The 19,942-nt window shown below is 43.5% G+C and overlaps 1 protein-coding gene across 1 annotated transcript in view; it reads right to left on the minus strand.

Moving 5' to 3' along the window:
• The window catches only part of cyp4t8 (cytochrome P450, family 4, subfamily T, polypeptide 8), a 70,757-nt gene extending 60,434 nt beyond the window's left edge, over nucleotides 1-10,323 (minus strand). Inside the window, exons 1-2 of the mRNA XM_067990323.1 lie at nucleotides 10,016-10,323; nucleotides 4,269-4,413 (exon numbers count right to left, since the gene is read on the minus strand). Coding sequence (XP_067846424.1) covers nucleotides 4,269-4,413; nucleotides 10,016-10,213 — 343 coding nt within the window. The 5' untranslated portion in view covers nucleotides 10,214-10,323. The remainder of the gene's footprint in view (nucleotides 1-4,268; nucleotides 4,414-10,015) is intronic.
• Between the last annotated feature and the right edge of the window lie 9,619 nt (nucleotides 10,324-19,942).

The following is a 19,942-nucleotide window of genomic DNA, read 5'->3' on the forward strand; positions in this document are numbered from 1 at the left end:
GTGAGGGAAATCAAGAACAAGGGGACATAATCTTAAAATTAAAGGTAGGCTATTCAGAAGTGAAATCACGAAGCACTCTTTCACACAAAGGGTAGTAGAAATTTGGAACTCTGATCCCCCATAAGGCTGTGGGTGTTAGGATAATTAGAGCTTTCAAGACTGAGATTGATAGGGCACGATTTTAAAAGCAAAGTGAGGGTGCGTTGGGGGCGGAGGCAAAGAAAATCGGGATTTTTTGGAGCGTGAAAGAATCCCGGCTCCAACCCTCCAAAAAAGGCGCACGACCCAGAGCTATCTGGGTGTGCGCGCTGTTCCCGAACCCAGAAGTCCCGCCGGCTATTAAAGCCAGCGGGAAGATATTTAAAGCAGCAATTCAATATTTAAAGTACTTGGAATGTATATAAATGTAATTAACAATGATGGCAAGCAATTTCAACGCTGCATCAACGTATTTCCCGTGCTGTGTGAAACATGGCATGGGAAACTCGTCGGGTTGCAGCCGGCAGCCATTTGGACATTTAAATCCCTGTTTGACAGATTGGGGTAAAAAGTGAGTTATTGCAGCAGGGCACTCAGTTCTCTCAGACAAACTTTTGGCTGGGAGATCTTTGTGTTTAGGCTTGACATTCTTGGTTTACCCTCAGAATTGTTTTGTTTAAACATATTTACCTACTTTTTGGACCCCCTCAAACTGACAACATCAGGATGAGGGGCGTAATGGCTGCATTCACCAGTACATCCGAGGAGAAGGAACATCATCATCCTCGTCAGGCACGTTGTGCACTTCCACCACTTGCAGCTCCGCCATACAGAGGTTAGCCACAGGCACCTGCACAATAGCAGAGAGGGGAACAACAGAGGGACCGACATGGCAGGAGGCACTACCCTCGTCAGAGAGTCTACAGACTGAGGCTGGGCTTCCTGGACCTCTCTGAGGAGCAGTGCTTATGAAAGCTGAGAGTGAGTCGCCAGGGGGTCGCAGACGTCTGCAGCCTCCTTCATGCCGAGCTGCTCCTGGCCGGGCCAAGTGGCATCGCATTGCCCGTCGCAGTTAAAGTGACCACTGCCCTCAACATTTTTGCCTCCGGATCATGCCAGGGCACCACCAGGGACATCACCAGGACCTCTCAGCTCGTTTACGACCACCGGAAAAGATTTTTTCACGTGTATGCCAGATTCCCTGACAGCTGTCATAATTCATTCATTCTGAGGGAATCCAACATCCCGACCCTCTTCCATGCACCAAACAGCCTTAAGGGATGGCTCCTTGGAGACAAGGGATATCCCCTGTACACATGGCTCATGCCACCTCTGAAGGACGCCATCAGCGAAGAATGGCGTCAATACATCGTCACATCGTCACTAGGACTGTCATTGAACATGCGATAAGACTGCTGAAGATGCGATTTCGGTGCCTGGATCGGTCTGAGGGAGCGCTTCAATACGCACCAGCGAGAGTGGGTCACATTATAGTCGTCTGTTGTGTCCTGCACAACATGGCCCAACAGAGAGGGGTACCATACCCTCATTCAGCATCCATATCTGCCATCAACATTGAGGAGGAGGATGAGGACGAGGACGAGGAAGAGGAGGAGGAAGAGCAGAAGGAGGGGGAGGAACCCATCGGCAGAGCAGTGTTCAACATGTCAAGCATTGTTAACATCAATTCATGTTGTGTGTGATGAATGTTAAAGTTGTGGCACCAGAGGTTTGTGGGGTGCCAGTCTCGGCATCCCCGACGGACAGGCACTCGACGGTGCGGCTGATCTCCAGAGCCTCCTCCTCCGTCTCTGTGAGGACCACTATTTGTTGTTTCTCACCATTTAAAAATATTCTGTTTTTCTATTCTTCCTACCAAAGTGAATAACCTCACATTTCCCCACATTATACTCCATCTGCCACCTTCTTGTGCACTCACTTAACCTGTCTCTTTCCCTTTGCAGACTCTTTGGGCTCAATTTTGAAATGGTGGTGGGTTGGCAGCGGGGGTGGGGGGGTGGTGGGTAAGGTGAGCGTGGCAAAACCGAATAAATAAAAACTTACCTTTTCCAACGCGATCGCGATGTAACTGATGGCGATTAAAGTTGTTTCTGGATTTCGAGCCTGGCAGCCAGCCTGATTGACAGGAGCTGCAATGCCAAGGGTGTTGGGCGGGGGGGCCGGAGAGAAAGAAAGAGAGCAAGACGTCATCCGGCACTGGAACAGAGAGTGGAGGGCACTGAAGATGGGGGGGGGGGGGGGAGAGGGGAAGATCGAGGGGGAGAGTGGAAGATTGGGGGGGGGAGAGGGGAAGATCACGGGGGAGAGGGGAGATCAGGGGGGGAGGGGAGATCGGGGGAGAGGGGAGATTGGGGGGGGAGAGGGGAAGATCGGGGGGAGGGGGAAATCAGAGAGGAACATCGGTGGGGGGCAGAGGGGGAGATCGGAGAGGGAGACATTGGGTGCTGAGAGGGACGTCGGAAAGCGAGACATCGGATTGGAGAGGGAGTCATCGGGGGGAGAGGGGGACATTAGAGAGGGGGACATTGGAGAGGGAGACATCGGACATCGGAGCAGGGTGGAAAGGTAGGTTGATTTTGTTTTTCAACTTTGTGCAATGGTTTTTTATTTAATTTATTTTGTTTATTTCCAGGCATGAATTGGAAGCCATGGGAAAGCCGCTCAGATAAGTTTAAAACCGTTTTAACGATCTACTACGTCAGAAATAAAGTACCTTAAGTACCTCAATGAGGTACATTTGGTTCTTTAATTATCATCCCGCCAGCTTTAATTGCCGGCGAGAATTCCGCATTCGTGAGGCGTGCGTGCACTCAGACGCGTCTGTGGGGAACCTGGAAGTCGGCTGGTTGGAGCCGGCTTCCTTACCCGCTCGGGATTTCCCCGATTTTCGCAGCCCCTCCGCCCCCAATGCACCCGCAATTTCCTTTGAAAATCGGGGGCTTTGTGTCCTCCTCACAGCTTACTTTCCCACCTAACTTTGTATCGTCAGCAAACATGGATACATTACACTCGGTCCCTTCATCTAAGTCATTAATATAGATTGTAAATAGCTGAGGCCCAAGCACCGATTCTTGCAGCACCCCAATAGTTGCAACCTGCCAACCTGAGAATGACCCGTTTATCCTTACTCTCTGTTTTCTGTCCTTTAACCAATTCTCTATCCATGAGCCCTTATCTTGTGTAACAACCTTTTATGTGGCACCTTATCAAATGCCTTTTGAAAATCCAAATATACTACACCCACTGGTTCCTCTTTATCTACCCTACTAGTTACATCCTCAAAAAACTAATAAATTTGTCAAACACGATTTCCCTCTCATAAAACCATGTTGACTCTGTCTAATCATATTATGATTTTCTAAGTGCCCTATTACCACTTCCTTAATAATGGATTCCGGCATTTTCCCGATGACCGATGTCAGGCTAACTGGCCTGTAGTTCCCTGTTTTCTCTCTCCCTCCCTTCTTGAATAGAGGTCTATTCTGAAATGATGCGAATGATGATCTAATTGAATGGCAGAGCAGGCCCGAGCAGTTGAATGGCCTACTCCTGTTCCTAATGTTCTGATGTTCATATGCAGAATGGAATGTCTGAGAGACAACGGTAGTGTACAGACGGCTCTCTTTACAGCATTAAAAATTATGGGACAGTTCCGTACAATAAATTTTCCCTTTAAATATGCGTGCAGCCAGCCATTAATAAACTAAAAGTGTCTAAGCTGCTTCTTCGGCATATAAAAATGATTAATAACTGTGGCATACTGAATAGCACTCATGAAATCAAAATAAAAATCAGTGACTAACATTTTAAAGAGGTATTGTTACCTTAATATATTGTTGAGCAAACTTACTTCACCATTGGATAAACACACGCCAGATGCTCATGTATGATCAAAAATATAATTGTGTCATTAAAGCATGGTAGGGGTCGAGCGGGGGGGTGATGTAATTTTAACTTTCGTCGATGGGGGTAAAAGGGTGATATCGGATCTGCTGACCATTATACAGCCCGTTCGATTTTCCTTTCCATTATTGGTAACGAAATTCAGATGGGATGTATAGTGGGTGGCTGATCCAATATCGTTCGTTGTACACCATTGCCAAAAGTTAAAATTACCCCCATGCGGGTTCCTTGTGCACAACACAAACTATCTTACTGCTGTTCCCCTCTTTGATATGGTGACGATAACAAGTAACATTAGGAAGCTGGTCCTTGCAACTAAATAAATAATTGTTGGTTGCATTCCAAAAAAGAAATTAAATTCTTACCTGTAGTTACAAGTAAAGTTCTAACATAATCAGGGTGGTTGATATTTAAGAAGGCTGTAAACGGACCAAACCAAATTGGGTGGGCATATGGATATTGGTTTGTCCATGTCACGGTCTTGTCTAAATCTGTCCCATCCTGAGGAAACTGTAATGAGATTTAACAAGATGAAACAAAACATTAAAAAATTTAAAAGATTTTACCTCTGGAACCCATTCTTGACATTCTCAGGATGAGTAATCACCAGATAAGAAACAAAAGGCTCAAAGTAGGCAAAGTTAGCACGAGAATATTTTCTTGACCATTTCAAGAAGTTAATGAAAGTTCTTTCATCAGCTGGGTGCTGATAAATAAGAAAAGTTACTACCTTAAACCATTACGGCAATAATGAATCCCAGTAAATTTTAGGTTGCTTTTAATTGCATTCTGATAGTTACATAAAAAGGCATGGAAGGAGAAGGGAAAATTCAACATCAGAAGCAGGAGCTGAAATGTAAAAGTTATCAAGTGGGAAGCATAAAAATATTACAAACAAAATAATGACATTTCATATGCACATGTAAAAATGAAGCAGTAAAGTTTTACTCATTTTAGATTTTTGGCTGGTTGGTTGTTTTTCTTCCTTACCTGGTTGTCCTTCCTCTGTCAACAACCCCTCCCCCACCCCCCACCCCCATTGCCTTAAACATCTTGAGTCTTGGTAGATTTAATTAAAGGAGAATATTTTGGGAAGTGAAGTACTTTTTCTGTTAAATCAACTGCCTTCTTTTGAGAGTTTATCCAATCTATCCAGTATCCTATGGGAAAACAATGTTTTCTAAATCTCGGACCTTACTTGTGCCCTTTAGTGCTGTTCTAATTGCCTAAGTTAAATAGCTTGTTTACTTCAACCTCATCCACACCTTTCATTATTTTAAAGGCCACTTCTTTAGTGAAAGTAAGTTTAAAACAACCAGCACTCTGAAAGCTTTTTTTTAAATCTGGAGAGAGTTCCTGTTAAGATTAAAGTAAATAGTGGAAAAGAAAAAGAAGCACAATAAAAAGTATGCGTATTGCATGCTAGCCAATTTTTCCTCAAAGAATCAACAAGTATCTGTGTCAGCTGATATTTGTAAACAAAGAGCCCCAGCTTGTTCATTTCTACTTTGGATTTTGGACTGTGTCATCTATTTACAGCTAGTGCACACAATCATGTTCAATGTATGAAAATACATTAAAAACAGACACAGAGTTGCTTCGAGTCTCCAGCACAGAAACAGGCCATTTGGCCAAATTTGTCTATGCCGGCGTTTAAGCTCCACACGAGCCTCATCCCACCCCTCTTCATTTAACCCTATCAGCATACCCTTCTGTTCCTTTCTCCCTCATGTGCTTATCTAACTTCCCCTTTAAATGTATCTATTCTATTTGCCTCAACTACTCCTTGTAGTAGCACGTTCCACATTCTTACCACTCTTTGGATAAAAAAGTTTCTCCTGAATTCCCTATTGGATTTATTAGTGACTATCTTATATTTATGACCTCTAGTTTTGGACACCCTTGCAAGTGGAAACATTTTCTCTATGTCTGCCCTATCAAATCCTTTTATTATCTTAAAGATCTCCATCAGGTCACTCCTCAGCCTTCTCTTTTATAGAAAAAAGAGCCCCAGCTTGTTCAGCCTTTCTGATAAGTATACCCTCTCAGTTCTGGTTTCATCCTTATGAATCTTCTTTGCACCTTCTCCAATGCCACTATATCCTTTTTATAATATGGAGATCAGAGCTGTGCACAATACTTTAATGTGAAGCTTTGTTTCCATTTGTGTTTGCATCCGTTGCCATTTTCACAGTGGCGGGATTTGTGGCGTGCGAGTGTCCCATCGTGGAGAAGTGAGACACTTCATTAATATATTTAAATCAGGCTCCCACAGTGCAATTGGGAGCCGATTTAAATCTTATAGCTGCTGCACAAGTTTTCCCAGGCTCCTGCTGCTAGTTTTTCCGCCCAGCAGCTGGCCAGGCTGTAAATTTGGTTGGCTGTCAGATGGGAAAATAATGACAATGAGGTCCTAGAATCATAGAATCATAGAAGTTTACAACATGGAAATAGGCCCTTCGGCCCAACATGTCCATGTCGCCCAGTTTATACCACTAAGCTAGTCCCAATTGCCTGCACTTGGCTCATATCCCTCTATACCCATCTTACTCATGTAACTGTCCAAATGCTTTTTAAAAGATAAAATTGTAATAGAATCATAAATTTGGCAGGCTTCCGCGTCCCTGGCCTTGCCAGTTCTTCGGCCGTTTCCAGCTTCCCACACCCTCCCCATAAATATCCGGACCGTTAACTTTGTAATGAACGAGGACAATGCAAACCTCAAAAAATAAGACTGAACAGTTAAGAGATAGGTTGAGAGATCTCCAGAAGGAGAGTAATAATTGGAGCATCAATTATATTTGATATTTAAATAAAGAAAATATTCGAACAATATTTCTATACAGGGCATTGGTGAGGCCACACTTGGAGTACTGTGTACAGTTCTGGTCACCCTATTATAGAAAGGATATTATTAAACTAGAAAGAGTGCAGAAAAGATTTACTAGGATGCTACCGGGACTTGATGGTTTGACTTATAGGGAGAGGTTAGACAGACTGGGACTTTTTTCCCTGGAGAGTAAGAGGTTAAGGGGTGATCTTATAGAAGTCTATAAGATCACCCCTATGAGGGGCATAGATAAGGTAGATAGTCAAAATCTTTTCCCAAAGGTAGGGGGGTCTATAACGAGGGGGCATAGATTTAAGGTGAGAGGGGAGAGATACAAAAGGGTCCAGAGGGGCAATTTATTCACTCAAAGGGTGGTGAGTGTCTGGAACGAGCTGCCAGAGGCAGTAGTAGAGGCGGGTACAATTTTGTCTTTTAAAAAGCATTTGGACAGTTACATGGGTAAGATGGGTATAGAGGGATATGGGCCAAGTGCAGGAAATTGGGACTAGCTTAGTGGTATAAACTGGGCGACATGGACACGTTGGGCCGAAGGGCCTGTTTCCATGTTGTAACTTCTATGATTCTATGATTCTATGTCTGTTTTCTGATTCAGAAATTTAAGAACATAAGAAATAGGAGCAGGAATAGGCCATCCAGCCCCTCAAGCCTGCTCCACCATTCAACAAGATCATGGCTGATCTTCTACCTCATTGCCATTTTCTTGCACTATCCTCATATCCCTTGATGCCTTTAATATCTAGAAATCTATCGATCTCTGCTTTGAATGTACTCAATGACTGAGCCTCCACAGCCCTCTGGGGTAGAGAATTCCAAAGATTCACCACCCTCCGAGTGAAGAAATTTCTCCTCATCTCAGTCCTAAATGGCCTACCCCTTATTCTGAGACTGTGACTCCTGGTTCGAGACTCCCCAGCCAGGGGAAACATCCTCCCTGCATCTACCCTGTCAAGCCCTATAAGAATTTTGTATGTTTCAATGAGATCACCTCTCATTCTTCTAAACTCTAGAGAATACAGGTCTAGTCTACTCTATCTCTCCTCCTACGACAATCCCGCCATTCCAGGAATCAGTCTGGTGAACCTTTGTTGCACTCCCTCTATGGCAAGTATATCCTTTCTTAGGTAAGGAGACCAAAATTGTACATAATACTCCAGGTGCGGTCTCACATTTGGTCCCCTCATCCAAATCATTGATATAGATTGTGAATAGCTGGGGCCCAAGCACCGATTCCTGTGGTACCCCACTAGCCACAGTCTGCCAACCTGAATAAGACCCGTTTATTCCTACTCTCTGTTTTCTGTCTGTTAACCAATTCTCAATCCATGCCAGTATATTACCCCCAATTCCATGTGCTCTAGCTTTATTCACCATCTCCTGTGTGGGACCTTATCGAAAGCCTTCTGAAAATCCAAATACACCACACCCACTGGTTCCCCCTTATCTATTCTACTTGTTACATCCTCAAAGAACTCTAATAGGTTTGTCAAACATGATTTCCCTTTCAGAAATCCATGTTGACTCTGCCAAATCCTATTATTATTTTCTAGGTGTCCTCTTATCACATCCTTTATAATAGATTCTAGCATTTTCCCTACAACTGATGTCAGGCTAACAGGTCTGTAGTTCTCTGTTTTCTCTCTCCCTCCTTTCTTAAATAGTGGGGTTACATTTGCCACACTCCAATCTGTAGAAATCATTCCAGAATCTATAGAATTTTTGGAAGATGAAAACCAATGCATCCATTATCTCTATAGCCACCTCTTTCAAAACCCTGAGATGTAAATTTTAGGTAAATGCCTTAATTTACTTGTCACTGTTAAGTAAATTAAAGCAATTAACTTAAAGGGCAAGGAAGTCTCAAAGTCCTTCTGCAATGACTACATAAAGAATACAAACAAGAAGTTAATTTAGAAAACATTATGTCACTGAGCTGAAGTAGGAGTCCATCCTTCACAATAAAATTATTTTTAATGAATGGTTTTGCAACTTTTTTGAAATTGCTGGTGAATGTTAACGATGTGGTGGTTTGTGTTTTGAAGATTTGCTTGCATTATAAAACTATGTTAAATTAATTTTGGTTTACTTTGTTATATAAATAACTGGAATTATTATTAAAAATGTATCATGACTCAACACTATTTTCATGCCAGTGACCGATGCTGAAAAGTGTGCACACGGACAACAGGCAAAGACATAAATGGACCTGGTTATGATGCTACCGGTGATTAAATATGCTACCAATACTTAAGGTTCAGGCTCACACATTGAGAATGGCCACTTGGATGATGTATTGGAGGATGGCTGGAACCAGTGGAACTGTACCCCAGAATCAGCCACTGTCTTCAGGAGTGGAGAAGTGAAAATTGGGGTGAGGAGGAAGTAAAAGGCTACTCCTAGAATGCTACTCTGACAGACTGAGCCATGGGGTGCCAGGAATCAATTAGGTTCAATATATAGACTAGGCTGATCAGTGCTACAATTAGCATCAGGGAAGGGAAGGAAAAACAATCAGCCAGTGTCCCACTTCTGATTCCTATCCAGCTACCCCTGAATATAGATTCATGCTTTGGATGAGGAGGGCAGGATCGGATAAGGTTGTGATATCCTACGTAATCAGATTTCCTGCCACTACTCGCCACCTAAACTCACATAAGAACAGTCACTAAGCTGAGATACCAAAGGATTAGTGGAACCCTATCCCAGCAAGAGTCACCTCCCTCATGGGAAGAGAGGAAAAATTGTTCATTATGACTTCTGTTACAAGGAAACCAACCAGCAACCTATGTTCTTAAACTAACTTGTCATCACTTGCAGACCGTCCTCCAGTACTGAATTGCTCTTATAGCTATCCAGGAAGTCATATAGCGCTGTGCTGACGCTTAAAAGAACAACTGAAAACGTGGGAGTGAACTCAGGTTACACCAGCGTTTCATGTTTATAAAGCAGGAAAGGGAGGACTTTCTTCATACCCCCAGTAAGACTGTTGCCCATTGTTCTCTGAGTAATGCCAAAATGCACTCAATCTGGTGTTTCTGCTTTAAAAATACACTCTCGCAATCCTTTGGATTGAGTCAATGATTTACTGTTCAAGCCCTTAACTGCAGTCAGTATATTGCTGGTAATACTAGGAAACGACCCAACACACACCGGATACACAGCCAATTTGTGTTTTTTTAAAGAATACAATTGTCATTATTTATCCTGTCCTATTCTGCCACAAAAGGGAAGACTCAAAAATCTAGGATGGTGATCAATACCGACCTCCCGTACGTGTCCAAATAACCAGTGCGCTGGGGGTCCGGGGAAAAGTTGCAACGCTTCTATCATCTCCCATCTTCTACGGACGAGCTTCACCGCTTTGAACAGAAAGGACACTAAACAAAAAACAGCGATCAAGTGAAACAGCCGACAGAGATCGACGGGAAACCACAGCGTCTTCAACGCTTCAACAAATGCCATCTGTAGAGGCAGAGGATAAGGTCGAACACAAAAGATAAGAGCCTAACGGATCTAATGCCCCAACTATCAGGTTTGACATTACATTCGACTTTGTCTGCAGCCACGCCTCAACGTGAAATAAATCTGACACCCCCACTGTACGTGCTCTAACTCTTAAAGCTAGATTCCCTCCTCGTAGTTTCCAACAGAAACTCAACCATTTACTGGCCACCTCCTTATCATTTTTGTGTCACTGAGTTTTGTTACTGAATATTTTTTAAAACACTTACAAAAGAAATGCAGTTGTTACAGGAGATTTGACAGTCAGGGGTTTCTGCAACCACCGACATGAGTCCCACATGGTGTGTGGCCTCCCTGGTGCCAGGTTAAAGGACATCACTGAGAGGGTGCAGAATATTTTGAGGGGGAAGGGGAACAGCCAGAAGTCGTGGTCCACGTGGGAACCAATGACATAAGAAGAAAAAGGGTCGAGGTCCCGCAGTCAGAGTTTCAGGAGCTACGGAGGAAGTTAAAAAGCAGGACCTCAAAGCTGGTAATCTCTGGATTACTCGCAGTGCCACGCGCTAGTGAGTATAAGAACTGTAGGGTAAGACAGGTTAATTCATGGCTGAAGCAATGGTGCAGGAGGGAGGGCTTCAGATTCCTGGAGAATTGGGACCAGTTCTGGGGCAGGACGGATCTGTTCAAGATGGATAGTTTGCACCTCAACAAAGCTGGGACCAATGTCCTCGCGAGGAGGTTAACCAGTGCTGTGGGGGAGTGTTTAAGCTAATTTGGCAGGGGGATGGGCACCAGGAGGAAACGTCAGGGAGGAGAAACAAGGCGCACAGAGGACAGGGAAGAACAAGTAGGAGTAGATAGTGGACGTATTGGTTATGATCTTCCAAAATTCCCTAAATTCTAGAACAGTTCCTGCGGATTAGAAGGTAGCAAATGTAACCCCGCTGTTCAAAAAAGGAGGGAGAGAGAAAACAGAGAACTACAGGCTAGTTAGCCTGACATCAGATGTCAGGAAAATGCTGGAATCCATTATTAAGGAGTGGTAACAGGACACTTAGAACATCATAATATGATTAGGCAGAGTCAACATGGTTTTATGAAAGGAAAATCGTGTTTGACAAATTCATTAGAGTTTTTTGAGGATGTAACTAGCAGGTAGATAAAGGGGAACCAGTGGATGTAGTATATTTGGATTTTCAAAAGGCATTCAATAAAGTGCCACATAAAAGGTTGTTGTGCTAGATAAGAGCTCATGAAGTTGGGGGTAATATATTTGCATGGATAGAGAATTGGTTAAAGGACAGAAAACAGAGAGTAGGGATAAACGGGTCATTTTCAGGTTGGCAGGCTGTAACTAGTGGGGTGCTGCCGGGATCAGTGCTTGGGCCTCAGCTATTTACAATCTACATTAATGACTTGGATGAAGGGACAGAGCGTGTATCCAGGTTTACTGACGATACAAAGCTAGGTGGTAAAGTAAGCTGTGGAGAGGACACAAAGAGTCTGCAAAGACGAGTTAAGTGAGTGGGCAAGAAGGTGGCAGTTGGAATATAATGTGAAGAAATGTGAGGTCATTCACTTTGGTAGGAAGAATAGAAAAATATTTTTTAAGTGGTGAGAAACTATTAAATGTTGGTGTCCAGAGAGACTTGGGTGCCCTGGTACAAGAAACACAAAAAGTTAGTATGCAGGTAGAGCAAACAATTAGGAAGGCAAATGGCATTTTAGCCTTCAACGCAAGAGGGTTGGAGTACAAGAGTAAGGAAGTCTTACTCCAATTATATAGGGCTTTGGTGAGACCTCACCTGGGGTACTGCATACAGTTTTGGTCACCTTATCTAAGGAAGGATATACTTGCCTTAGAGGCGGTGTAACGAAGGTTCACTAGATTGATTCCTGGGATGAGAGGGTTGTCCTTTGAGGAGAGGTTGAGTAGAATGGGCCTATTCTCTCTGGAGTTTAGAAGAATGAGAGGTGATCTCATTGAAACATATATGATTCTGAGGGGGCTTGACAGGGTAGAGGTGGGAGGTTTTTCCCCTGGTTGGAGAGTCTAGAACTAGGGGGCATAGTCGCAGGATAAGGAGTCAGCTATTTAAGATTGAGATGAAGAGGAATTTCTTCACTCGGAGGGTTCTGAATCTTTGGAATTCTCTTCCTAGAGGGCTGTGGATGCTGAGTCATTGAGTATATACAAGGCTGAGATATATAAATTTTTGGACTCTAGGGGAATCAAGGGATTTGGGGATCAGGCAGGAAAGTGGAGTTGAGGTTGATGATTAGCCATGATGTGATTGAATGGCGGAGCAGGCTCGAGGGGCCATGTGGCCTACTCCTGCTCCTATTTCTTATGTTCTTATGTTCATATTAGAATAAAGAGTAGTTCAGAAATAGGAGGGACCAGACAGGGGGAAAATGTGAGGCAATCTAACGTGAGATTGGAGTGCATGGGAATAAATGCACGTAGCGTGGTAAATAAGGTTGGTGACCTGCAGGCTTAAGTCACCACATGGAACTATGATACAGTGGCAATAACAGATCTGGCTCAAAAAAAGTGAGTATTGGGTGCTTAATATTCCTGACTACAAGGTATTCAGGAAAGATGGAGAAGGAAAGAAAGGAGGGGGGTGGTAGCATTTGGGGTCAAAGACAGAATCTATTTGGTTAGAAATAAGGAACAATAGAGGAGTTATTACGCTACTGGGTGTATACTATAGTCCACCAAATAGTAGGAAGAAGATAGAGGAGAATGTGTGCAGGCAAATTACAGAAAGATGCAAGTACTATAGAGTAGTGATAATGGGGGATGTCAATTTCCCAATATAGACTGGGACAGTAACAGTGTAAAGTGTAAATTCCTGAAATGTGTTCAAGAGAACTTTCTGGAACAGTGTGTGTCCAACCCAACCAGGAAGGAAACAGTGCTGGATCTAGTTCTGGGGAACGAAGTGGGGCAGGTGGAGCATGTTTCTGTGGGGGAGCATTTGGGGAACAGTGATCATAATATCATTAGGATTAGAATAGTTATGGAAAAGGACAAGGAATAATCAAATGTGAAAATGCTTAACTGGAGGAGGGAAAATTTCACTGAGTTAAAAAAGGAATCGTGCCCAGGTGAATTGGAGTCAAAAGTTGGAAGGCAAAACAGTAATTGAACAACGGGAGGCCTTCAAGTAGGAACTGGTTCAGGTACAGAGTAGACACATCCCAATGAGGGGGATAGGAAGGGCATCCAAAGCTAGAGCTTACTGGATGTCTAAAGATTTAGAGATTAAAATGAAACAGAAACAGGAGGCTTTTTTTTTATTCGTTCATGGGATGTGGGCTTCGCTGGCAAGGCCAGCATTTATTGTCCATCCTTAATTGCCCTTGAGAAGGTGGTGATGATGCCGCCTTCTTGAACCGCTGCAGTCCGTGTGGTGCTGTTGGGTAGGGAGTTCCAGGATTTTGACCCACGGTGCTGTTGGGTAGGGAGTTCCAGGATTTTGACCCAGCGACGACGAAGGAACGGCGATATATTTCCAAGTCGGGATGGTATGTGACTAGGAGGGGAACATGCAGGTGGTGTTGTTCCCATGTACCTGCTGCCCTTGTCCTTCTAGGTGGTAGAGGTCGCGGGTTTGGGAGGTGCTGTCGAAGAAGCTTTGGCGAGTTGCTGCGGTGCAGCCACGGTGTGCCGGTGGTGAAGGGAGTGAATGTTTAGGATGGTGAATGGGGTGCCAATCAAGCAGGCTGCTTTGTCCTGGATGGTGTCGAGCTTCTTGAGTGTTGTTGGAGCTGAAATCATCCAGGCAAATGGAGAGTATTCGATCACACTCCTGACTTGTGCCTTGTAGATGGTGGAAAGGCTTTGGGGAGTCAGGAGGTGAGTTACTCACCACAGAATACCCAGCCTCTGACCTGCTCTTGTAGCCACAATATTTATGTGGCTGGTCCAGTTAAGCTTCTGTCAATGGTGACCCCCAGGATGTTGATGGTGGGGGAATTCGGCGATGGTAATGCCGTTGAATGTCAAGGGGAAGTGGTTAGACTTTCTCTTGTTGGAGATGGTCATTGCCTGGCACTTGTCTGGCGCGAATGTTACTTGCCACTTATCAGCCCAATCCTGGATGTTGTCCAGGTCTTGCTGTGTGCGGGCACAGACTGCTTCATTATTTGAGGGGTTAAGAATGGAACTGAACACTGTGCAATCATCAGCAAACTTCCCCATTTCTGACCTTGTGATGGAGAGAAGGTCATTGATGAAGCAGCTGAAGATGGTTGGGCCGAGGACACTGCCCTGAGGAAGTCCTGCAGCAATGTCCTGGGGCTGAGATGATTGGCCTCCAACAACCACAACCATATTCCTTTGTGCTAGGTATGATTCCAGCCACTGGAGAGTTTTCCTCCTGATTCCCATTGACTTCAAATTTACTAGGGCTCCTTGGTGCCATTGTCGATCAAATGCTGCCTTGATGTCAAGGGCAGTCACTCTCGTCTCACCTCTGGAATTCAGCTCTTTTGTCCATGTTTGGACCAAGGCTGTAATGAGGTCTGGAGCCGAGTGGTCCTGGCGGAACCCAAGCTGAGCATTGGTGAGCAGGTTAATGGTGAGTAAATGCCACTTGATAGCACTGTCGACAACACCTTCCATCACTTTGATGATGATTGAGAGTAGACTGATGGGGTGGTAATTGGTCGGATTGGATTTGCCCTGCTTTTTGTGGACAGGACATATCTGAGTAATTTTCCACATTGTCGGGTAGATGCCAGTGTTGTAGCTGTACTGGAACAGCTTGGCTAGAGGCACGGCTAGTTCTGGAGCACAAGTCTTCAGCATTACAGCTGGGATGTTGTCGGGGCCCATAGCCTTTGCTGTATCCAATGCACTCAGCCGTTTCTTGATATCACGTGGAGTGAATTGAATTGGCTGAGGACTAGCTTCTGTGATGGTGGGGATATCGGGAGGAGGCAGAGATGGATCATCCACTCGGCACTTCTGGCTGAAAATGGTTGATGAATGTAAAGTTCATAATAAGTAGAGAACCAGGTTGAATACAGAAAGTACAGAGGATCTCCAAAAAAGGGAATAATAGGGGCAAAGAGAGAGTATGAGAATAGATTAGCAGCTAACATAAAAGGGAATCCAAAAGTCTTTTATAAACATATAAATTGTAATAGGTAGTCAAAGGAAGGGTGGGACTGATTAGGGACAAAAAGGGAGATCTTCTTGCGGAGGCAGGAGGCATGGCTGAGGCACTAAATGAATACGTCACATCCGTCTTCACTGGAGTAGAGGATGCTGCAATTGTAGCAGTAAAGGAGGAGGTAGTAGTGATATTGGATACGATAAAAATAGATAAAGAGGTATTTAAATGATGGGCAGAACTCAAAGTAGACAAGTCACTTGGTCCAGATGGTATGCATCGTAGGATACTGAGGGAAGTAAGGGTGGAAATTGCGGAGGCTCTGGCCACAATCTTTCAGTCCTCCTTAGATATGAGGATGGTGCCCTGGGACTGGAGGATTGTAAATGTTACACCCCTGTTCAAAACAGGGGAGAGGGATAAACCCAGCAATTACAGGCTAGTCAGCCTAACATTGGTGGTGAGGAAACTTTTAGAGACAATAATTCGGGCCAAAATAAATTGGCACTTGAAAAAGTATGGGCTAATAAATGGAAGTCAGCACAGATTTATTAAAGGAAAATCGTGTTTGATTAACTTGATTGAGTTCTTTGATGAAGTAATGAAGAGGGTTGATGAGGGTAGTGTGGTTGATGTTATATGAACTTTCAAAAGGCATTTGATAAAGTATCACATAATAGACTTGTTAGCAAAATTAAAGCCCATGGGATTAAAGGGACAGTGGCAGTGTGGATACAAAATTGGCTAGGGGACAGAAAGCAGAGAGTAATGGTGAATGGTTGTTTTTCAGACTGGAGGGAAGTATACAGTGGTGTTCCCCAGGGGTCAGTACTCGGACCACTGCTCTTCTTGATATACATTAATGACCTGGACTTGGGTATACAGGGTATAATTACAAAGTTTGCAGATGACACGAAACTTGGAAATATAGAAAACAAAGTTAAGGGTAGTAACAGACTTCAGGAGGACATAGACAGACTGATGAAATGGGCAGACACGTGGCACATGAAATTTAACGCAGATAAGTGTGAAGTGATGCATTTTGGTAGGAAGAATGAGGAGAGGCAATATAAACTAAATGGTAGAATTTTAATGGGAGTGCAGGAATAGAGAGACCTGGAGGTGCACATACACAAATTTCTGAAGGTGGCAGGACAAGTTGAGAAGGCTCATGTTGAAAAAGCATATGGGATCCTGGGCTTTATTAATAGACGCATAGAGTACAAAAGCAAGGAAGTTATGCTAAACCTTTATAAAACAGTGGTTAGGCCTCAACTGGAGTATTGTGTTCAATTTTGGGCACCACATTTTAGGAAAGATGTCAAGGCCTTAGAGAGGGTGCAGAGGGTGTCAGGCATGAGGGACTCCAGTTATGTGGAGAGTCTGGAGAAGCTGGGGTTGTTCTTCTTCGGACAGAGAAGGTTAAGAGGAGATTTGATAGAGGTGTTGAAAATCATGAACGGTTTTGACAGTGTAAATAAGGAGAACCTTTTCCAGTGACAGAAGGGTCGGTAACCAGAGGATACAAATTTAAGGTGATCGGCAAAAGAGACAGAGGCGACATGAGGAAACATTTTTTTACGCAGCGAGTTGTAATGGTCTGGAAAGCACTGTCTGAAAGGGTGATGGAAGCAGATTCAATAGAAACTTTCCAAAGGGAATTGGATAAATACTTGAAGGGAAAAAAATTACAGGGCTATGGGGAAAGAACAGGGGGAATTGGACTAAATGGATATCTCTTTCAAAGAGCCAGCATAGGCATGATGGACCAAATGGCCTCCTCCTGTGCTGTACCTACTATGATACCATGATACTAGTCAAACTGCACATCGGGAGTGAAAACCAAATGCAGTCTTCAGGATAATTGGACCAGAGCACACAGATTACTTTAGTCCTCAGTTTAATGTCATACATTTTGTCCTTATTTTTATATATCTTGTAATATTTTATATTACCACTTGTAGTTAAATAGCAAAACGTAATGGCAATTTGGGAAACAGACAAATAGTGTTGGGTGGTGCATAGAAGTTTATTTGCAGTCCAGGCTGAGAAGCTGCTAAAAGATATAATTACAGTGTGATTACATCGAATGTACAGAACAGAAACAGGCCATTCGGACCAACAGATCCATGCTGGTGTTTATGCTCCACACGAGCCTCCTCCTTCCCTAATTCATCTGACCCAATCAGCATATCCTTCTATTCCTTTCTCCCTCATATGTTTATCCAGCTTCTTCTTAAATGCATCTATGCTAATCGCCTCAACTATTCCAAGTGGTAGCGAATTCCATATTCTAACTATTTTCTGGGTAAAGAAGTTTCTCCTGAATTCCCTATTGGATTTATTAGTGACTATCTTGTATTTATGGCCTCTGTTTCTGGTCTCCCTCGGAAGTGGAAACATTTTCTCTAAGTCTACTTTATCAAACCCTTTTATAATCTTAAAGACCTCTATCAGGTCACCTGTCAGTCTTCTCTTTTCTAGAGAAAAGTGCCCCAGCCTGCTCAATCTTTCCTGATAGATATAACCTCTCAGTTCTGATATCATCCTAGTAAATCTTTTTTGCACCTTCTCCAGTGCCTTCTGGAGACCAGAACTGTTCACAGTACTCCAAATGTGGGTCTATCCAAAGTTCTATGCAAGTTTTAAATAACTTCTCTGCTTTTCAATTCTATCTCTTTAGAAATGAACCCCAGTGCTTGGTTTGCTTTTTTAAATGGCCTTATTAACCTGCGTCACTACTTTTAGTGATTTGTGTATTTGTACCCCCAGATCCCTCTGCTCCTCTATCCAATTTAGACTCTTACTATTCAAGCAGAATGTGGCCCTCTTATTCTTCCTACCAAAATGAAATACCTCACACTTACCTATATTGAAATTCATTTGCCAATTACATGCCCATCCTGCAAGTTTATTAATGTCTTCCTATATTTTGTTGCAGTCCTCCTAAAACCCCAATTTGGTGTCATTCGCAAATTTTAAAATTGTACTTCTGATTCCTGAGTCCAAAACGTTTATGTAAATAGTGAACAACAGTGGTCCCAGCACTGATCCTTGTGGAACACCACTTCCCATCTTTCGCCAGTTTGAGTAACTACCTTTAACCCCTACTCTCTCTTTTCTGTTTTGTAGCCAGCTTGCTATCCATTCTGCTACTTGTTCCTTGACTCCACATGCTCTGACCTTAGTCATGTGTCTTCTATGCGGTACTTTATCGCAGGCCTGATTAAAATCCAAACATATATCTACTGCATTACCCTCGTCTACCCTTTCTGTTGCTTCTTCAAAGAATTCAATAAGGTTGGTCAAGCATGACTTTCCCTTTTGACATCCGTGCTGACTACTCTTCATTATATTTTTGGTTTCCATTTTTGTCAGACTTTGGTAGCAACTTTTTCCATTATAAATGTGGACATTGATATTTATACAACAACTTGCATTTATATATCGCATTTAACGTAATGAAACGTCCTAAGGCACTTCACAGGAGCGATTATCAGACAATATTTGACACTGAGCCACATAAGGAGATGTTAGGGCAGAAAGGCTTGGTCAAAGAGGTAGGTTTCAAGGAGCGTCTTAAAGGAGGAGAGAGGTAGAGAGGCAGAGAGGTTTAGGAAGGGAATTCCAGAGTTTGGGGCCTAGACATATGAAGGCACAACTACCAATGGTGGAGCAATGAAAAACGGGGATGCACAGTCAGCCAGAATTGGAGGAGAGCAGAGATTTCGGCACGTGTAGGAATGGAGGAGGTTACAGCGATAGAGAGGAGTGAGGCCATGGAGGGATTTTAACGAAAGGATGAGGATTTTAAATTTGAAGTGTTGCTGGACCGGGAGCCAATGTAGGTCAGCGAGCATAATAATGGAGAAAGTAAGGTTTTTTTAGACAGAAAGTGTATGCAGGTGTAAGATTTTTACAAGAGAATCATAGAACCACAGAAAGGTTACAGCATGGAAGGAGGCCATTCAGCTCAGCGAGTCTGCGCAGGCTCTATGTAAGAGCAATCCAGTTAGTCTCACTCCCCCACCCTATTCCTGTAGCGCTGCAAATTTTTGCCATTCAAGTACTTATCCAGTTCCCTTTTGAAAGCCATGATTGAATCTGCCTCCACCACCCCCTCAGGCAGTGCATTCCAGATCCTAACCACTCACTGTGTAAAAAAGTTTTTCCTCATGTCACCTTTGGTTCTTTTGCCAATCACCTTAAATCTATGTCCTCTGGTTCTTGACCCTTCCGCCATATCTACTCTGTCTAGACCCTTCATGATTTTGAATACCTCTATCAAATCTCCTCACAACTTTCTCTGTTCCAAGGAGAACAACCCCAGCTTCTCCAGTCTATTCACGTAACTAAAGTCCCTCATCCCTGGAATCATTCTAGTAAATCTCTTCTGCACCCTCTCTAAGGTCTTCACATCTTTCCTAAAAGGCGATGCCCAGAACTGGACACAATACTCCAGCTGTGGCCGAACCATTGTTTTATAAAGGTTCATCATGACTTCCTTACTTTTGTACTCTATGCCTCTATTTATAAAGTCCAGCATCGCGTATGCTTTTTTAACCGCTTTCTCAACCTGCCCTGCCACCTTCAACGATTTGAG

Source organism: Heptranchias perlo, chromosome 9, assembly GCF_035084215.1.
Source record: "Heptranchias perlo isolate sHepPer1 chromosome 9, sHepPer1.hap1, whole genome shotgun sequence".
Classification (NCBI taxonomy): Eukaryota; Metazoa; Chordata; class Chondrichthyes; order Hexanchiformes; family Hexanchidae; genus Heptranchias; species Heptranchias perlo.